General features: G+C 47.8%; 1 protein-coding gene across 15 annotated transcripts in view; it reads left to right on the top strand.

Annotated features, from left to right (window-relative positions):
• The first annotated feature begins 629 nt into the window (after positions 1-629).
• The window catches only part of ZBTB40 (zinc finger and BTB domain containing 40), a 37,083-nt gene continuing 20,437 nt past the window's right edge, over positions 630-17,275 (top strand). For 13 of the 15 annotated variants that reach the window (XR_008580116.1, XR_008580115.1, XR_008580120.1 and 10 more), the window contains exons 1-5: positions 630-1,414; positions 2,034-2,167; positions 9,119-9,314; positions 9,847-9,989; positions 16,312-16,504. Coding sequence is in view for 10 of the 15 variants with exons in the window: in XM_054849886.1 (XP_054705861.1) it covers positions 685-1,414; positions 2,034-2,167; positions 9,119-9,314; positions 9,847-9,989; positions 16,312-16,504 (1,396 nt within the window). In the remaining 5 variants the exon portion in view is untranslated. The remainder of the gene's footprint in view (positions 1,415-2,033; positions 2,168-9,118; positions 9,315-9,846; positions 9,990-16,311; positions 16,505-17,275) is intronic. The other 2 variants (XM_054849880.1, XM_054849885.1) reach the window with 2 other exon arrangements.

The following is a 17,275-nucleotide window of genomic DNA, read 5'->3' as shown; positions in this document are numbered from 1 at the left end:
TCTGCAAGAAATTACAGCTTGGGGAAGAGACTTGTAAATCGATGAGTTAGGACTGTGGTGTGCTGAGAAGGGAGGTGCTGAAGGCCCTGGGCTGCAAGCAGAGCTCTATCTCCCACTTGCGTGCCCCTGCTGGTCTTAGTAGTGATGTGGGGAGAAAATTAACATGTCCCAAACCACTTAGTGCTTTGGAGGTCAAAACCAATACCTCAGATTCTCCTCTGTGTTTGGTAGATGGTCTGAACTGGTCTTCCTGCACTGCTTCCCCACCTGCCCTTTCTGAAACCAGCTACTGAATTCAGCACATTCACAGCTCCCTGAGCTCTGTCAGGGGCATATCAGGGAGTCTCTTCTCCCTTTTTGGAACTTCTGGGACTCAATACTCATTTCCAAGCTCTTTCTCAAGTATTTATATTTGAACATTTCTAGACTCTTCAGCTCTAGTGCTGTAAGTTGTTGAATTTGGGGAGTGTGAGTTCAGACGGGGGCCTCTTCTTGCTGTAACCACAGAACTGCAGCACAGTAAGCTACTAGGAGGTGTACACTGAAAAGTAATTTTTGCTTGCTCTTTCTGTCTTGCTAATATTTGCGCAAAGTGCTAACAGGATCCCTTGTTTTTTTGCTATCTGGGCTTTGTGAAAACAGTGTGGAGACCATGGCGAGAGGAGGCCAGTAGACCCTGGTGCCATGGAGCTTCCCAGTTACAGCAAGCAGCTGCTGCAGCACCTGCACACTCTCTGCAAAGAGCAGCAGTTCTGTGATTGCACCATCTTCATTGGGAATGTTCGTTTTGGAGCACACAAGGTGGTTTTGGCTGCTGCCAGCCTGCTTTTTAAATCCTTATTGGACAGCACGGACACCATCTCCATCGATGCTTCAGTGGTGACCCCTGAGGAGTTTGCGCTCTTGCTGGAGATGATGTACAGTGGCAAACTCCCACTGGGGAAACACAATTTCACCAAAGTTATCTCGGTGGCAGATAGTCTGCAGATGTTTGATGTGGCTGTTAGTTGTAAAAACCTCCTCAGGGACCTCATCAGCTGTTCAGCTCAGGACCGGGTAGTGACAGAAGTCTCCAGCCAGACAGCAGACTCATCTGGAAACCAAGCTGAAGCTAATAACCTACCCCAGTCTGAAAAACCTGCTGAAGGAAAACCAGATATCCTCCTCTCTCAGAGAGTTTCCCCTTCTCCTGGCCCTGTAGAAGCAGAAGTGGAAGCAGATGTTTCTCCTCCTAGCCAAGAACTTACCGTGAATCACACCTGGGTTCACCAGGATACGATGCCAAGTGACTCCAGATCCCTCCAGGAGGATTCAGGCTCTCGTCCTAATTGGCCTGCCTGTGCTGAGCAGGGTGGCAGCGCAGAAGAGGAGCTTGCTGAGCCTCTGGAGGAGAAAGGAGGAGCAAGGGATTTAGGTGAGACTTGACAGGTCTGGGCACAGCATTGCCTCTTACTTGCAATTGCATTGGCTCATGTTTTCCTCTTATGGGGATCTTTTCCTCTGTGTTTGTTCTTTTTAGTTTGCCCTGGGTTGGGAGCAGCAGCGACATGTACATGCAGGGACTTTCTTCCTTTGGCATTGTGCAACACTCTCCTTTGGCCTTTGCAGTTGCTTCACTCTCACCACTTTACCATAGCTGTAGTGAACAAAACTCTTCCTACCCATGCATGTGATTGCTTCTGACATACGGGCAATCTGCGTTAGTGCAGAACATGAGGTTGATAAGGCAATCTGTATAACAGTAAGTGAACAGAGTTGCCTGCTAATGCTACCTTATCCTTTAAACTCCTGTTCAGCATGGGAGGAAAACAGAGGCTGTACTGGATTTAACATAAATGTTCCATTTATAACTGGTGTTAAATAAACTGTTGGTTTTCCCTCCAGGCTGCGTGATATCTTTAGAAGGGATTTGTGAGTCACAGTTTCCCTATTACAGCCAATGTGCTGGTTACAAACTGATGCCTTTCAATCACATCATGCTTTCTGTGAATCCCTTCAATTAGCAAATAACTCATCTTGTTTCTCTCACACAGCAGCAGAGAGCAAAAGCTGTAAACTGGATTTCTTTCTGCGATATGAAAGTGTTTTCTCTGAGGCCCTTTCTGATGCCCAAACGGTGCTGAAAAGACTAGAAGAGTGCAGAGAAATTGATGCCTCTCAAAAGGAGGTAGGTGTGTTTCCTTGGGTAAATGATACAAGCTTTTTTTTCACCCTGCTGGGCGCTAGAGTAGTTTGTGCCCTGTTTAGGAAATTGTTTTATGGGCAACTGGGGCCCTGGTGCCTGGTTGTTTGAAGGGCAACACGTGCTCACCTGAACAACACCCTGGAGAGAAGCATCTGTAAAAGCAAGCTGCTCGTGCGTGTAGGTAAAGAAGTGTATGTCCTGCCCTGAAGACATCTTCGTTGTGTTGTAGAAGCACTCCAGCGCTGATTTCTCTTCTCCTGTTTATGGCATTTGCTTCGGGAACTGTATTGACTTGTAAACGTCTGACATATGAGATCCCAAAATAGATGATTCCTGAGCCCTTGGCGAGGACTTGCTGTGGAGCATCTGCTCCGCTCTGCGTATGGCAGGCTGCTCGTGGGGAGTGTTACGGGGGGGTTACGGGTGCCGCCCCGCCGCGCTTCTCCTGGCGATGTGCTACTTTAAAAGCAGGCATCACTGATGAATGATGCTCGAGTTACTGTTGGAGGGGATATTTGAGTCTGGTGCTTCGTTAAATCTGAAGGATACTCTGGGCTATGAACAACGACAGCCAGATACCAGCTGTCATACCGGCTCAAAGCCACCACAGAAACAGCAGGTTACGTCTGTACTGGTGTAGCAGTGCAGGAGGGCACGGAGCTTGGAAATGATTGCAGTGGGTCCAGGAGGGCACCCATACTGGGGCTGCACACTGCTGCATGATCACAGGGTCTGCAAAAAAAGCTGTGGCTGCTCTGGAGTGAGGATGGGACTGTACTCGCTCTCCTCACCCTGGCTGTTTCTGATTTCTGAGTGTTTTTCATACCAGGCTGCATGAACTGCCCCATGTACCTTTTCTGTATGTGGAAAAATGAGAGTGTGACTTATTGCCGGCTCTGCAGTGGCACTGTGGTTAGCTGACCTTTTGAAGTGAGAAATGCTGTTCCCTAGGTTGCGGACGCAATGCTGTCTCAGTTCCCATGCGCTTGCTGGCCAGGAAGCTGTCTGGATTCAAGTCACTGGGTCCCTCCAGTACCAGTGTGACCATGGGACATGGGACATTTTGGCTGTGGTGGTATTCTGCTTTCAAAAACCCAAGACAACATGTTTATTAGAAAAAACTCGGTATGACAGCAGGGAGGAGAATTCCCTTGAGTCGAGGAGTGCAGGTTTCTTTTCTGACAAGCCTTGAAATGTTCACGGAAGGAAGCTTGTGTTCCTTTTGCTGCTGACCCTCCTGATGGTGTTGAACTTAACATCTCTGGGGCTTTAGGAGGGAGATGTGGGTCCTAATTTGTGTTTGTAGCAGCAAGCCCAAGCCTGGCTGGGCTGACAAGCACCCGTGAGTGCACTGCTCGCAGCATGCCTGCGCGCCCTGAGAAGGATTAGATTTTTGTACGTTTGTTCGTCACCCTGATCAGAAAAATATTTCAGATGCAAGGTTTTACCTATTCTGCACCTTGGCAATTGAAGCAGAGCTGGGGAGGGTGCTTTGCGATGTGGATGGGCACTGCCCAAAGGGATTTGGCAATTCTGTGCACCCGCGCCGGCAGGTATCACCTGCGCTGGCATGCCTTCCCTTGCCTGCTTGTGCTGCATCCGTGGTCACAGGGCAGAACTGCACCTGCAAAGTGCCCAGGCAGGCGTGCTGCCTTGCTTCTGCTCTGCATAACAGCCCCGTTTTCTATGGCTTTGCAGTAACTGTTGTTTCATGTTTGTTCAGCACCTCCAAGACCCAGCAGGTGGGGTTTGCAAACCCCTGCCCAGCCCTTTGTGCTCCCAAATGAGCTGTTGCAGCGGGAGCCAAGTGAAAGGTTGTGGAGCTCAGAGACAGTTTGGGTGTCTGACCACAAAATGGCAGCTGGACAATTTTTCTGCAGCTATAAATAAACGCTGAATAAATGAGAAATGGATTTTCTTTAAGCCTTCCTGAAAAATCACTTCTCCACTGTGACAAGCATGAAAAGCGTCAGCCCCAGGGCAGTGACGGGGACAGACTGCAGCCCGTTGTAAGCAAGGGCTCAGCCAGATCTGTCCATCTCTGAGCTCCCCTCTGGGACAAGCAGGACCTGTGGTCACCAGCACCGAGCCTGGTTTCTGTTTCCAGCAGACGGAGTAGCTTCTTCCCACAAGGCCCTGGTGTTTTCTTCGGGGGGGAACACAGTGGTGTGTCTTTAAAGTCAAGCTTAAAGTGCAAGTTCAGCTCCAAAGAGCCCAGCTCGGGATGCGTAATTAAGGCTGAGATTGTGCCAGTGATAGACAGCGATGGAGTTGTTTTTTCTCCTCTCTCCTTTTTGTTTTTTTTCCCTCCCCTTTTTTGTATTATTTTGCCAGTCATTTGCTTGAAGTCTCTTAGGTGCCTCAGGGCAAGTAAGAGTCAGTCTGGAAGCGGGTGAGATGCTGTTTATTTGCACTAAGCAGTCTTGCTGGGCGTGCTTGCCATGCTGCAGGGGAGATCTCCCATCCCTTGTGCACGTCCTTTTTCTACTCAGGAGCCTTTTGTGGGTGACTTATCTCTATAGGCTATGTGTTTTGGAGAGCAAAGCCTGGGCAGCATGGGGGCTTGCGGGTGTTTGCGGTGGTTTTGCAAGCCTGTTGACACCAGGGCTGTCCTGGTGTTCAGGCCTCTCTGGTTTCAGTGGCATTTTGCCTTGGATGCAGCCTCTATATTTCTGTTCCTTTGCTCGTGAGCTCGTCCCAGCATGGGTGCCTTGTTCCCCACAGCACTCCTGTCTGCTCCCCTCCGGTGTTGCTGCCTTATTTCCTGCTACCTCCAGTGGAGATTTGTTAGGTCATGGGGATTTTCCCCAAGGAGTTTTGTGGTGCAGGGCTTGCTTTTGTGGGAATTATTGCTTCTCTCTAAGCTTGATGTTACGTTCCGCTCCTTGGGCTGAAAAATGTGGATGAGTTGCTTCTCTGTTTAGGGAGATGTGATTTTTGGGGTTGTTTTTGTTTTAGAGTCTCTCTCTGTATCTCACATAAACTATTCCTATCTAATTTGGTTCTGGCCTGGATGAAACCTGCTTGGAAATGAGAACAAGACTGAAATTGCAGTAATTTGGGGAAGCGTAGAAGAGCTTTGCTGGTGTCAAGTCTTATCTTCCTGTGCTCTCTTAGAGAAACTCAATTCAAATTATTGCACAGCTCATTTGTTCCCTCTACTGCTAGGTTCAGATGAAGTGGGGGAGCGTTGATTCTCCCGTGTAGAATAAATGTCACTGTGTTTGTGGATCATTTCCATTGCCTATGGGCCTGTCCAATTATTGTCGTCCTTCGTTTGCGGCTGCAGGGATTTCTGGATGCGGCAGAAGAAAGAAGTTTCCCGGTATCTTCTGCATCCTGATTAGGAGTGATAGGTTGGGAGGGGTTTATGTCATGGTGGCAGAGCTGGAGAATTTTTCCCCCCCCTGTTCTGGTGTACTTGTGTGGAAGTTTGGGCTGAGCTTATGTTCCTGCTTTGTGGAGCGAGCAAGGGTCAGCGTTCTCCACGGAGCCTTCCTGGTACTGGGGTCACGTACAAATGCAGGCTTGGAAAAAAAAAAAAAAGCACTTCAGATTTCTGCACCAGAAATGGAAATGTAGTTTTCCCTGATTATTGTATGCACAGTGATAGTTGGTTGACTTCATGGTGTGGTCGTAGCCTATGAGTTTCTCTGTGGTCCAGATGTGTAGAGCCAGTCCCTGTGCTGTCTGTGCCACCCGACCCTGTGGGCAGCAGCTCTGTCTGTGCAGGTTTCCATTGGCTTTTTTATATTTTCTTCACCTTATGCACATCAGAAATTAACCAGTAAAAAACCTCAAAGCAGCTTGCATTCACAGAGGACTGATGACGATGTCTCTGGAGGTTTGCCTGTGGTGCCCAGGCTCCTCTGGTCAGGGAGCTTGCCGAATGGCCGGTGCAGTTCTCCTCGGGGAACGGAGGTGGGGCATTGACATACTGGCACAGGATTTACTGCGTTCATGGGTGAGTCTTGTAGCTGGATGTGCCATGCTTTGAGAGGGAAGGGTCTCAAGGGAGCTAGCTGCTTCTGTCACCTGTTATAACCCCCGTGGCTATCCAGCCTATCTCTTGCAGATTCCTCCCCTCCATCTTTTGGGTGCTTGCATTTGCTCTAAAGCTGATGCTTGAGGGAGATCACTCAGTAATAGTCACTAAAGTGGCTTTTTGCTGAGTTGTGCTCTGATGGTGGGAGCAGGAGTGTGGATAAGGCATGAAAAGCCATAACCCTGCTCTCCCACCTGCAGGGAAGAGGCTAGTGGCCAACTGGGCTAGTGGCTGCACTGACCTGCCCTCCGTCTCTCCCACATCCCTCTTTAGTCTCTGTTATGGGCCATTGCACTCTTGGGTGGGATGTGTGTTACTTGCCCACCTGGTTGAGGTCCTTCCTTTCCGTGTGCCAGGACATCCCTGAGGATGGCACACCGACTGAGTGCAGCCCAGCCGACCCCTGGAGCCATCTGCCAGCTGTTCTTCGAGCATCCCTGTCCCCACCCAGAAAAACTTCATCTCATGATCATGTTGGACAGGGAGGTAGAAGTCCTGGAGGCAGTGGCTTACGAGGAGTGTTGTGGGTTGGTGTGAGGAGGGAGATGAGCGTTTGGCTGGGAGGATACAGCGCTAACTCAGCTCTTGCACGTTTCAAAAGCAGGTTGTGGCTCAGCATGAGCAGCCTCGTGCATCTTCCTACCCAAAGTAGCGAGGTACTTTGGAAGGAGTAGAAAGTAATAAGGAGCAATGGAACAGTGCAAGAGATCCTGGGTGGGGCAAAGCAACACAGCAGTGTAGGAATTGATTGTATTAGGGAAGAAATCTGGAAAAATGTGGAAGATATGGAGATAACATGGAGATAAGAGACCTACCTCCTGCGGTGTTATCTGCAGGGATTCCTGTTCAGAGCTTGCCTTGGGGCTGCCATGAACATGGGGAGGTTTGAGATGAACTGGGGGGGGCTGTTTTGCAGTGGTTGACCACAGTGGTACTGAGTTAGGAGTGTTGTGGCCACCAGAACTGACACCCTCACCTAGGACCAAACTTCTCAATGCACACTGAACTCAAGCTTAAGCCAGATCTTGGTGAGCAGGATTCCCTGCTCAGAGAGCCCATCTTTTCCTCCAGTCTGGAAGCTGGATGTGTGCTAATTTGTGCCAGTTTGGCCATGAAGGGATTTGCGAGTGTCCTAGCAGTGAAAACCCAATGGATCAGGCTGTAATGTGTGGGTATATTATGACTAAGTGGAAGCTGGGATTCCAGCTAATATCTGTATTTCTCCATTTTTTCCAGGATCTTTGGGAATTGTTAGTGCTTCAAAGTAAGTCTAAAAGGCACTGTGTGCTCTTTCAAGGCTGTTGTTCCCACTGAGCAGCGTGTCCAAGGAAAGGTCTTCCGGAAAGAGACTATAAATAGCACAGCCTTTCAGTTTCTGAAAACTCATTTCCATTAACCAAAACCGTGCACCGAGGAAGGGATGTTATCTGGAGCTCTGGGTAGCAATGCTGTGCTGTCTGTAATTAAAAAAATAAAATTTAAAATGAAAAAAAATATTGTGACAATGCAAGTTTACTTTTCATCCACATTAGTAAAATGTGTATTTGACAGGGTGCTGAGCGCCTTTAGGACGGTGAGAGTCAAGATATTTTGTGTTTTACAGGATCGTTTTGATCTGGAAGGGGCCAGGCATGCAAACCTTGAGAACAAACATGATCTGGTTATCAAGTCTCATTACAAATTAATGTTTGCGTTAAAAAAAAATACCTTTTAAGCTTGTTCTTCAGCACATCTGCGGCATCTCCTTTCTTCCTTTATAACAGAGCCCTTCATGTCCACGTCTCTCTGTTCGGCAGGAAAAATGCCGTTAGCGGGTAAGAGCTGGGACTCCTGCAGCTTCCCCTCTGTGGATACTCTTTGCAATAGGTCATTGCACTGTCACGCTGCCCTGATATATGAGCATTTACACCTGCTAGGAAAAGCAAGTCCACCATCCCCCTGGTGCGGCCCCAAGCAGTTGCATTCAGTCTTTTTATCATAGAAATAAAAATGACAATGACAGCAGAAAATGGCCGCTCTCTCTGGAGCTGGGCTAAGCTCTCCACTTCAAAGGTACTTTTATAGCATCCCTGGAGTCTCTAATAAAGGATGCCTGCTCTGAAAAGCTGGCATCTCTCCTGGAGAGCTGGGGAGCGTGTGTCTTTAGGGGCAATATTTACAGCGTTAAAGGGCTCCGGGGAAATGGGAGCAAGAGTTACAGCTTATTTCTTTTCCTTTTATTTCCATAACTGCGCAGGCATGCTTGCCTCTGGTTGCTGTTTCAGGTCACTGGAGTGGATTTTGGAGCTCTGGATGTGATTGCTGGGCGTGCTGAGAGTCCATGACACTCGGTGCTTGTGTGCCTTCTCTCCAAATCTTTCATTAGGAGATGCAACTCCGTTGTGACTTGAGGATGGGGATTCCTTAAAGTCCCACTTAAAATGCTCTTTGCTTTCTGTGCAAGTGATCTCTCCTTGTTCTGCAGTGAAATCTAGTATCCTCTGCCTGGTATCACCTTGGGCTTCCAAAGTGATGGTGTTTAAACCATGTTTTGTTAGGTTCCTTAGACTTATTGGCATTCAGCCGTTAGGGAAAGAAATGAAAAGATGTGTTTGGTGATGAAACCAGCTCCAGTTTGTGGGACTTGTGGTAAAGATAAGAGCTGGCAGGCAGGGCTTGCTGCCCTCCTTCCCAGGGCTGGTGGCCTCAGACCAGAGCATGAGTTCAGCACAAGACCTTGTCTGGTAGCGAGCTCAGCTTGTGTTGCTGTTTTTGTGGAGGTTTTTTTTTGTTTGCTTAATTTTTTTGTCCCCTGAACAAAACCCCCAGGATTCTGCTTTTTGTGTTGGTTTGTATGGGGCAGTTGACTGTTATTAAAACCTTCCCTGCATTTGCCTGTTCTGGTGTAGGCTCTGGTTGCCTGTCTGGCAGAGGCAGGGGAACAGTCGGTGTTCAAGAAGCTGCTGAGCAAAGTGAAGGATGCTGAGACCCTGGATGCTGAGACCCTCATATCTTTACTGAAGCTGTTCCAAGGTGTGAATCCCAAGCTGCGAGTGGCGTTGCTGGAGAGGGAAGGGGGCAGCGGAGAAGCCCTGCAGCAAACAGGTAGAGAAGTGGGTGCAGCCTCTGGCAAAGTGAGTGGGCAAGCTCACAGGCAAAGCAGGTCTCCAGAAACCCTGTATCTGTACTCAGATGCAGGAGGTTTATCACATGCTGGCCAAGACCCTGGAGTGTTTCCGTCCCGCAGCAGTGGGGTGCGGGCAGCACAGGGCTCTCCCCATTGCTGCCTGGAGGGCTGGATCAATGGCTGTGCAGCCAGCGTGTGTCAGAGCACAGCTGAGCCTCGGGATTGAAAGCTCCTTTCTTACTTGAGTCTGACACAAAGTGGTGGCCTTGCAAACCTGGTGTTAACCTCCAGCTTGCTTTATGGCTTTGTGCTCTGTTAGATAAATGAGACGTTTTCCTTTCATAGAGTTTAAAGAGAATAGTAAAGTGGTTTTCCTCTGCTGCTTGTGCTTGGGATGAGCTTTGCTATTCACTTAGATCTTTCACAGAGTCTCACTCAGTTCAGGAGCCTGTCAGTTCCTTCAGACTGACTTGTTTCTTCTCTTGTGTTTCTGAATCCTTTTCCCCGCAGAGAGCACAGACGAGGGAGAGATGCTGACCGCTCGCTTGCTGGGACACAGGGAGGAGCTGATCCAGAGTGTGACACAGCTGAGCCCCATTGTAGAGTTCCTGGAGGCGGCAGAAGAGGGATTCCTGACTGCCTCGGAGAAGCGGGTAAAAAAATATGAATTAAGGAAACCTCTGAGGGTGAGGGGTGTGTGTGTGTCTGTGTCTGCAAGGCACCGTCTCACCACTTGGTTTGCTGAGTGAGGTTTGCAATCTCACCTCCCCTTTGCCCAGCAGGGATTGCACGTGTGTGTCCCAGGTCTTTCTGCACTGAACTGCGGAAATACTGAAAGCTGAGCTGTGAAGTCAGCCTCAAGACCAGGATGAGCACTGCCTGGCATAGTGTCAGACTGTCCCTGCAAGCGGAGCCTGGGACAGAGGAGGTGCCTGGTACTCTCTGTAGGCCCTGAAAATGCCTTTTTGTGAGCCCAGAGAAGACTCTGTAGTGGAGTCTGGTTTCAGCAGAACCACTAATGCCTCTGTGCTGCCTGCTTGCCAGTTACATCCTTGTGTATGTGGTCATCAGTTTACCTTTCAGCTGACTCTCCCAGCTTTAACTCTTCTCTTTAACTCTTATCAGACAGTTGCCTGCAAGGGTAGCACATCCACTGACTGATTTTTTGGTTTTTTGATGTGTTGAATGCAGCAGTTGGTGGGGAGGACTATTGCTTTCCTGTAGGCAATTGCATTATGTATGTTGATTTGCAGAAGCCATAACACACAAAATATTGTGTATAACCTGCTTTTTTTTGTGTTTTGGGGGGAACTGGCTATACCCCGCCTGTGCAGCTGAAACTTGCAGGGTGCCCTAGCATGCTGCGTTCAGTAGGCAGCTTGCAGACCTCCCGTCCTAGTTTGTCACATCAGTTAGTTCCCCTGACACAGGATTATAGCGAGTGGAAAGCACTGTTGTGCTCAGTGACATGAATGATGCCTGCTTTCTGTCTGAGTGAGCCTGACCAGAGCCACGATGGGTGGGCTGAGAACCTCTGCCCGTCTTCTAAGTCCCTCAGTTAATGTCTTGCTCACTTGCTGCGGTCCCTGACCAAGTGTCCAGCATGGAGCATTCCTGAGTACTGGTGCAGCTTGGTGTAGGAGGGCCAAAGGAGGTGCTGCCAACAGAGGCATCCACCTTGTCCTCATCAGCTGGGGTGTCACTGGCAGCCAATGAATTTTCCCCTCTGAAAGCAGCGTGGCTGAGCCCGGAATGGGGATGTGAGAGGAGAGAAGGAGGCGCAAATGCAGCACAGCACTCAGCATCTGCTGGGGGTATTGTGGCTGTCAGCAGAGACCCGCATGGAGATGCCAGGACCTGAGCTCCTAGCTGTGAAAGCTGCATCAGCCGTAGGGAGATTAGGATTTTTCATATATGCCTGTTCATGTTGCAGCGCAGCCTTTCTTTTAAAGACTGCACCTTTTCCCTGCACTCTTTTTTTTTTTTGTCTTCATGAAATTAGGTAGTTAAAATGCAGCCATTTTTTATCTCCCTTCCCATTGAAAAAAACCAAAACCCAACAGTAAACCAAAACCATTCTGCCATCATGGTTGTGCTCCTTGGGCACAGGATACAACCTTTAATTGCATCATCATATACTACATGACCCGTGCCTCGTTTGGTGAAGGGGTAGTGTTATTTAGTATTTCTTTTTATTCTCTTCAGCCACTGCATGCTCCGTTTCCTGCAGAGCCTCCAAACCCTGCTCCGAATACAAAATCCTTCTCCTCTCTATAGGATCCCTTTGTGCTCTTGTTTTAGCCCACAAGTTCTGAGCAAATAACAACTGTATTTGGGGAGCACTCCGCTGAGGCCGGGTGCATAGCTTTTCCCCTGCTGTGGCACAAGAAAATAAGGCAGAAATTGCCAAGTGTAGACTGAGCTTGGGGGGGTTCCCTTTTTTCAGGCTTGGTTTATTTGTTTGTTTGTTTTTCCCTCCAGACAAATGGAAGAGTGCTTAATTATTTCAGAAGTTAAATTGATTAAAATGGTGGGCCTGTGGCATATGTGCAGTTGAGATCTCTGGTGTCTCATGTGCAGTTGTGGGAAAACGAACATGGAATTAGTGGCCACCTCTGGAGGTTTCATCTTACCTGATTCATCCAGCATTGCACGAGAGCTCTGGGCTGGCAGAGATAGGATCTAGTTCTCCAAGGGTTCATAAAAATGAGGCTTTCCGTTTTCTTCTCACAGTCACTGCCTCATTAGCTTCACATTTATTTAGCAAGACAAGAGTGAGTTTTATATGTAACCACATATATGTAATTATATTTTTTCTAGGCAACTGGGTTCTTTCTGTGCCTGGCCCAAGCTATGCATGGAACAAGTCTGATTTTCTTTGCTCAAAAAACAGTATAGGATGTGTTGTGAAGCCCCTTTGTAAATCTTGTATATCCCTGTTTTTCTGGGGGACTTTTTACCTAGAATTCCTATTACTTTTGAGTGCTTGACTTTATAGCTTTATTAGTGTTTCTGTAATGTGGAGAGGTAGGGTGGAGGATTTGGGGCATGACTTGGGTGTAGATTCTCACTTAAGAGAAATAAACTTGGATACAAAAGAAGAACAGGAAACCTCTTGTGCGTAGTGTCCCGTGGCTTGGGTTGTCGCAGAGTTCAGTGACCGCTCCGCAGTACAGCCCTGAACCTGGAAAGTCAGAGTAGCTGGTAGAAACACCTGTGCTTTCCTTCTGTCCAGGCTCTGTGGGCATTTTGAGCTGTGTGCTTTCCCTTCCCTTTGGCTCCAGTGCCTACACGGCTTGATGTTCAAACCAAACTACTTTGCAGCTAGGACAGGTGTGAATGACAACACGAGCAAGGTTACTGGCCATGGCAGGAGCAATCCTAACTGGACGCACCAGGGGATGGAGAAGTCCTGTTGCTGGCAGAACAGGGGTATGTTTTCTGACTGTCCCACCTGTTTTTTGTCAAAATGGGTCTCAAAATGTCAGCAGTGCATCCCCCCCTGCCAGGGCCACCCTTTCTGCGCCTGTCAACACTTGCCTGGGAGCAGTGCTAGGATACAGCATGAGCTCCCCAAAAGGATGCTGCTCTTATACCCCTTCCTGTGTTCTGTGTTCCTGTGGTCAATGGCTCAATGTCCAAGTGGAGAAAGGTGACAAGTGGCGTTCCTCAGGGGTCGATACTGGGACCGGCACTGTTCAACATCTTTGTTGGCGACATGGACAATGGGATTGAGTGCACCCTCAGCAAGTTTGCCGATGACACCAAGCTGTGTGGTGTGGTCGACACACTGGAGGGAAGGGATGCCATCCAGAGGGACCTGGACAGGCTGGAGAGGTGGGCCCGTGCGAACCACATGAAGTTCAACAAGGCCAAGTGCAAGGTCCTGCACGTGGGTCGGCGCAATCCCAAGCACGACTATAGGCTGGGCGGGGAATGGATTGAAAGCAGCCCCGAGGAGAAGGACTTGGGGGTATTGATTGATGAGAAGCTCAACATGAGCCGGCAATGTGCGCTTGCAGCCCAGAAAGCCAACCGTGTCCTGGGCTGCATCAAGAGAGGCGTGACCAGCAGGTCGAGGGAGGTGATCCTGCCCCTCTACTCTGCTCTTGTGAGACCCCACCTGGAGTACTGCGTCCAGCTCTGGGGGCCCCAGGACAGGAGAGACATGGAGCTGTTGGAGCAAGTCCAGAGGAGGGCCACGAAGCTGATCGGAGGGATGGAGCACCTCTGCTATGAGGACAGGCTGAGAGAGTTGGGGTTGTTCAGCCTGGAGAAAAGGTGGCTCCAGGGAGATCTAATTGCAGCTTACCAGTACCTGAAGGGGACCTACAGGAAAGATGGTGAGGGACTGTTTATCAGGGAGTGTAGTGACAGGACAAGGGGTACTGGGTTTAAGCTGAAGGAGGGTCGATTTAGATTAGATGTTAGAAAGAAATTCTTTACTGTTAGAGGGGTGAGGTACTGGAACAGGTTGCCCAGAGAAGCTGTGGATGCCCCATCCCTGGAAGTGTTTAAGACCAGGTTGGATGAGGCTTTGGGCAATGTGGTCTAGTCGAGGGCGTTCCTGCCCACAGCAGAGGGGTTGGAACTAGATGATCTTTAAGGTCCCTTCCAACCCAAACCATTCTATGATTCTATGATTCTCTTAAAAGACAACTTCAGACTGAGTCAGCTCAGTGTGAATTAGATGGGAGGATGTGCCAACAGGTTCACTAACAGAGTTTTGGCTATGAAAGGACAGAGGTTTAGAAATGAGAGAAACTAATTAATGAGATCAGCTGCTTGTAAGAGCACAGGAGGAGCTGTTGGATTAGTTTCTTTTATGTTAAAGGTAGAAGAACCGTCTGAAGTTTTCATCCTCAACAAAAGAGGAGAATTTGTATGAGAGGTTACAGACCTGAGTGAATGAATAACTTGAAGAGGAGTATTAGTACCTGCAAGGAACAACTGAAATGTCCCACTGGCAAAGAAACATACTTTAGAGGTATGAAGAGAGGCTTGTGGCACGTCAGGCTGCTGGGCACCACAGCCTATATTGTGACAAGCAACAAACATTTGTCTGATCAAGTAAAGAAAAAGAATGATGAGAGGAGATGACCCGCAAACTCACAACTGAGCTTAGGGACAAATCCAGGAGAGAAACAGAAACAGAAATGTCCTGCAGCTGAAGCAAAACACAACTCAAAGGGCATCCCCCAGCAGACTGAAGGAGCTGACACACGTGGCTATGAGAGTGACAGCAAGGTTTATTAATGCATTTTCCAATTTGAGAGTGGTCCCAGTTGATGACCAGGACAGACGTGTGGGAGAGGCAAGCAGTGGTCTAGGCAGTCAGCTCTGTGGTTGCACAGGAATATGTGTTGGGACAGGCTGGAGGATGCACGTAGCTGAAGCACTGCGTGTAAGCAAAAAAATGGGATAAAATGCAGCAAAGAGTGTTCAAGTAAATGGTTTCTACCTGACCTGGTATCTTTATTTGATGAGATAAAAATGGGTTTTTCTGCCTCGATCTAGACTTGAGCAAAGCATTTGAATTTCATGTGAGGAAATTGTTAAACTAGAGGAAGCTGTGATATTAAAAAAGGACATATCTTACTGGGAGATAACTACAGATTGTGCTGAAGGCAGGACTGACAGGTTGGAGCAAGGTTACCAGTGGGATTCTTGGCACTTACTTAATATTAACACTAATGTTATTGACACAAAAATATCAAATCATGCTTAGCAAAACTTGCTGATGAGCAAAACTGGGATATTTTGTCCACACAGAGGAGCATCTGCAAGATGGAGAATTACATGGCTGGAGAACTAAGGAGTGAGAATTGAATGACGTGAAATAAAGCAAAGAGCGTGCACTTAGATGCAGTAACAAGAACTAACAATTAGGACCTCCTCTGAAATTTCTGTGTGTGGTTCCAGTCTTGTTCCAAAAAGGTGAATTTGTATCGAAGTGGAGACAGATCTGCAGTCGTAAGATCAGGGGAGTGGAGAAGCTGTTTTACAAGGAACTGCCTCATTTAGACAAGTGAAATGAAGACTGAGAGGCAATATGATCGCACTTTTATAAAGAAATTGGAGAAGAAGGGTCGCGTAAGCACCTCAGAGAGTTTAGAAGGCTTTTTAAGCTAAAAGATAATGTTGGCACATGAACAAATGGGTATACGCTGGCCATGAATAAATTTAAGCTGAAAATTAGAAGAATCAACAGGGGAATGAGACTGTGGAAGAGCTTTCCAACCAGGGGAAAGGGAGCAAAAATGTAACTAGGTTTAGGACAGATCTTAATAATTTTATTAATAGGACTGTCTAGTGTAGTGCTTATGACAGCAGGGAATGGGGCAGTTTCTGCCAGTCCTACTTTTCAAGTGCTTGGGACACAGCATTTGCAGAGTGGAAGTCAACCTGTGTTTGTCAACTGCCTTTCCCTTGTAAGAGCCTTGTAGGTATTATAGTGGCACACCGGAGCTTTTCCAAGCTGCAGTGATTGCATCTCACATAAGAGATGTCTCATGTGGCCTCGTCATAGAAATAATCATTCAATTAATAGGATGCTTATTTAAATAAAGAGAATCTTTTCTTTTTTTTCTCTCCATCCTTGTCTTTCGATGACAAGCAGAAAAATTGGGGAGACAAGGGAAAAAGAGACTGCTAATTTAAAAAGTATTTGCTAAAAATATCAAATTAAATGTTGTTTTGAATCCTGTCTTTAAGTCTTTTTTTCTGTTCCCTTTGAAAAAATGTGTTTTGGTTGTCAGCCACTTCCAAGAGCTAGACTTGGTGGAAGAACCTGCCAGTGTAGTTTTCAAGGTGACATATGTCAGATATACCTGGCACATGTTTATATGTTCCTCTAATCAGCACCCCGTAACACCTCCCAGTTAATCAAATTCGTGGAAGCAGTGGACATGCGTTTATTGCAGTACTGTGTAAGAAACTCTTGCAAATAGGTTCTTGACTGCTTCTTTGTCGCAGGTAGTTTTGGATTGCTGTGAAGGCGGCTCTCAGAGGGAAGCCATGGACAATCTGCTCAGGAAGGTGGATGAAGAGAAAACCCTGAAAGCAGAAAGTTTGATCAAACTCTTGGGGGCTGTGAAAGCTTCATTCCCTGGTCTCCACCTTCTGCTAGACGGCTTGGTGGCAACAGCAAATGTCTCTGATGGCAAAGGTATGGGTACACTACACTTCAGATGCCTCGGAGCTCAGTTCAGGGAATTGCCGGGAAGTTTGGGTGCTTTTCTGGACTTTATAATCTTACTTTCATTTAAAGGAATGTGATGCCCATTTTATGTGAACAAAAATGGTCTGGGAGCACTGGGGTGGGAGGACTATGCCAGCAAGAAGGCCCCTGCTTTGCAATGAAATGAGAAGCCTGTTGGGCTCCTCCCTCATTTGACACTGGTAGCGTAGAAACTAGGATGTCATATCTGGAAAACAGGAGAACTGTGTCCTTCAGTGTCAATTACTTTTTTTGTTTTCAGTCACTTTTAAGCAGCAGCATGTGTCTCCATAATAAATACAGCAATGAAGGCATCTTTACCAAACTCTGGTCCGTTGGTGACTTTAACTCATGGTACTTACTGGCTTTGAAAGCAAATCCCTAAAATTTCCCCAAAGCTGTAGATGTCTTGAAATTAAATGCAGGTAATGTCTTACCTGACTTCAGTCTTCATGAATTCCTTGTGATTGAGGGAGATTGTGGGCTGTGTGTTTGGTTGGGTAGTGTTTCTGCACATTGTGGTCGTTGAGTTGTGGTCTCCTGTGCGGAGCAGAGTGTGCTGATGGGAGACCCACACTTAGTGTCCCCATTAGACATCATTATCTTGGACAGCTAGTCCCCTTCTTCTTGTTTTGGTGGGGTTTTATTGTTTCTTGCATGTGAGTGGTGGATCAGGGACTCGTAAGTCCTCATCTTTCGGCTGGTGGGACAGCCTTCCAA

Source organism: Grus americana, chromosome 21 (genome assembly GCF_028858705.1).
Source record: "Grus americana isolate bGruAme1 chromosome 21, bGruAme1.mat, whole genome shotgun sequence".
NCBI lineage: Eukaryota > Metazoa > Chordata > Aves > Gruiformes > Gruidae > Grus > Grus americana.
The sequence above is the reverse complement of the archived record's forward strand: the minus strand, read 5'-3'. Positions and strand labels throughout refer to the sequence as shown.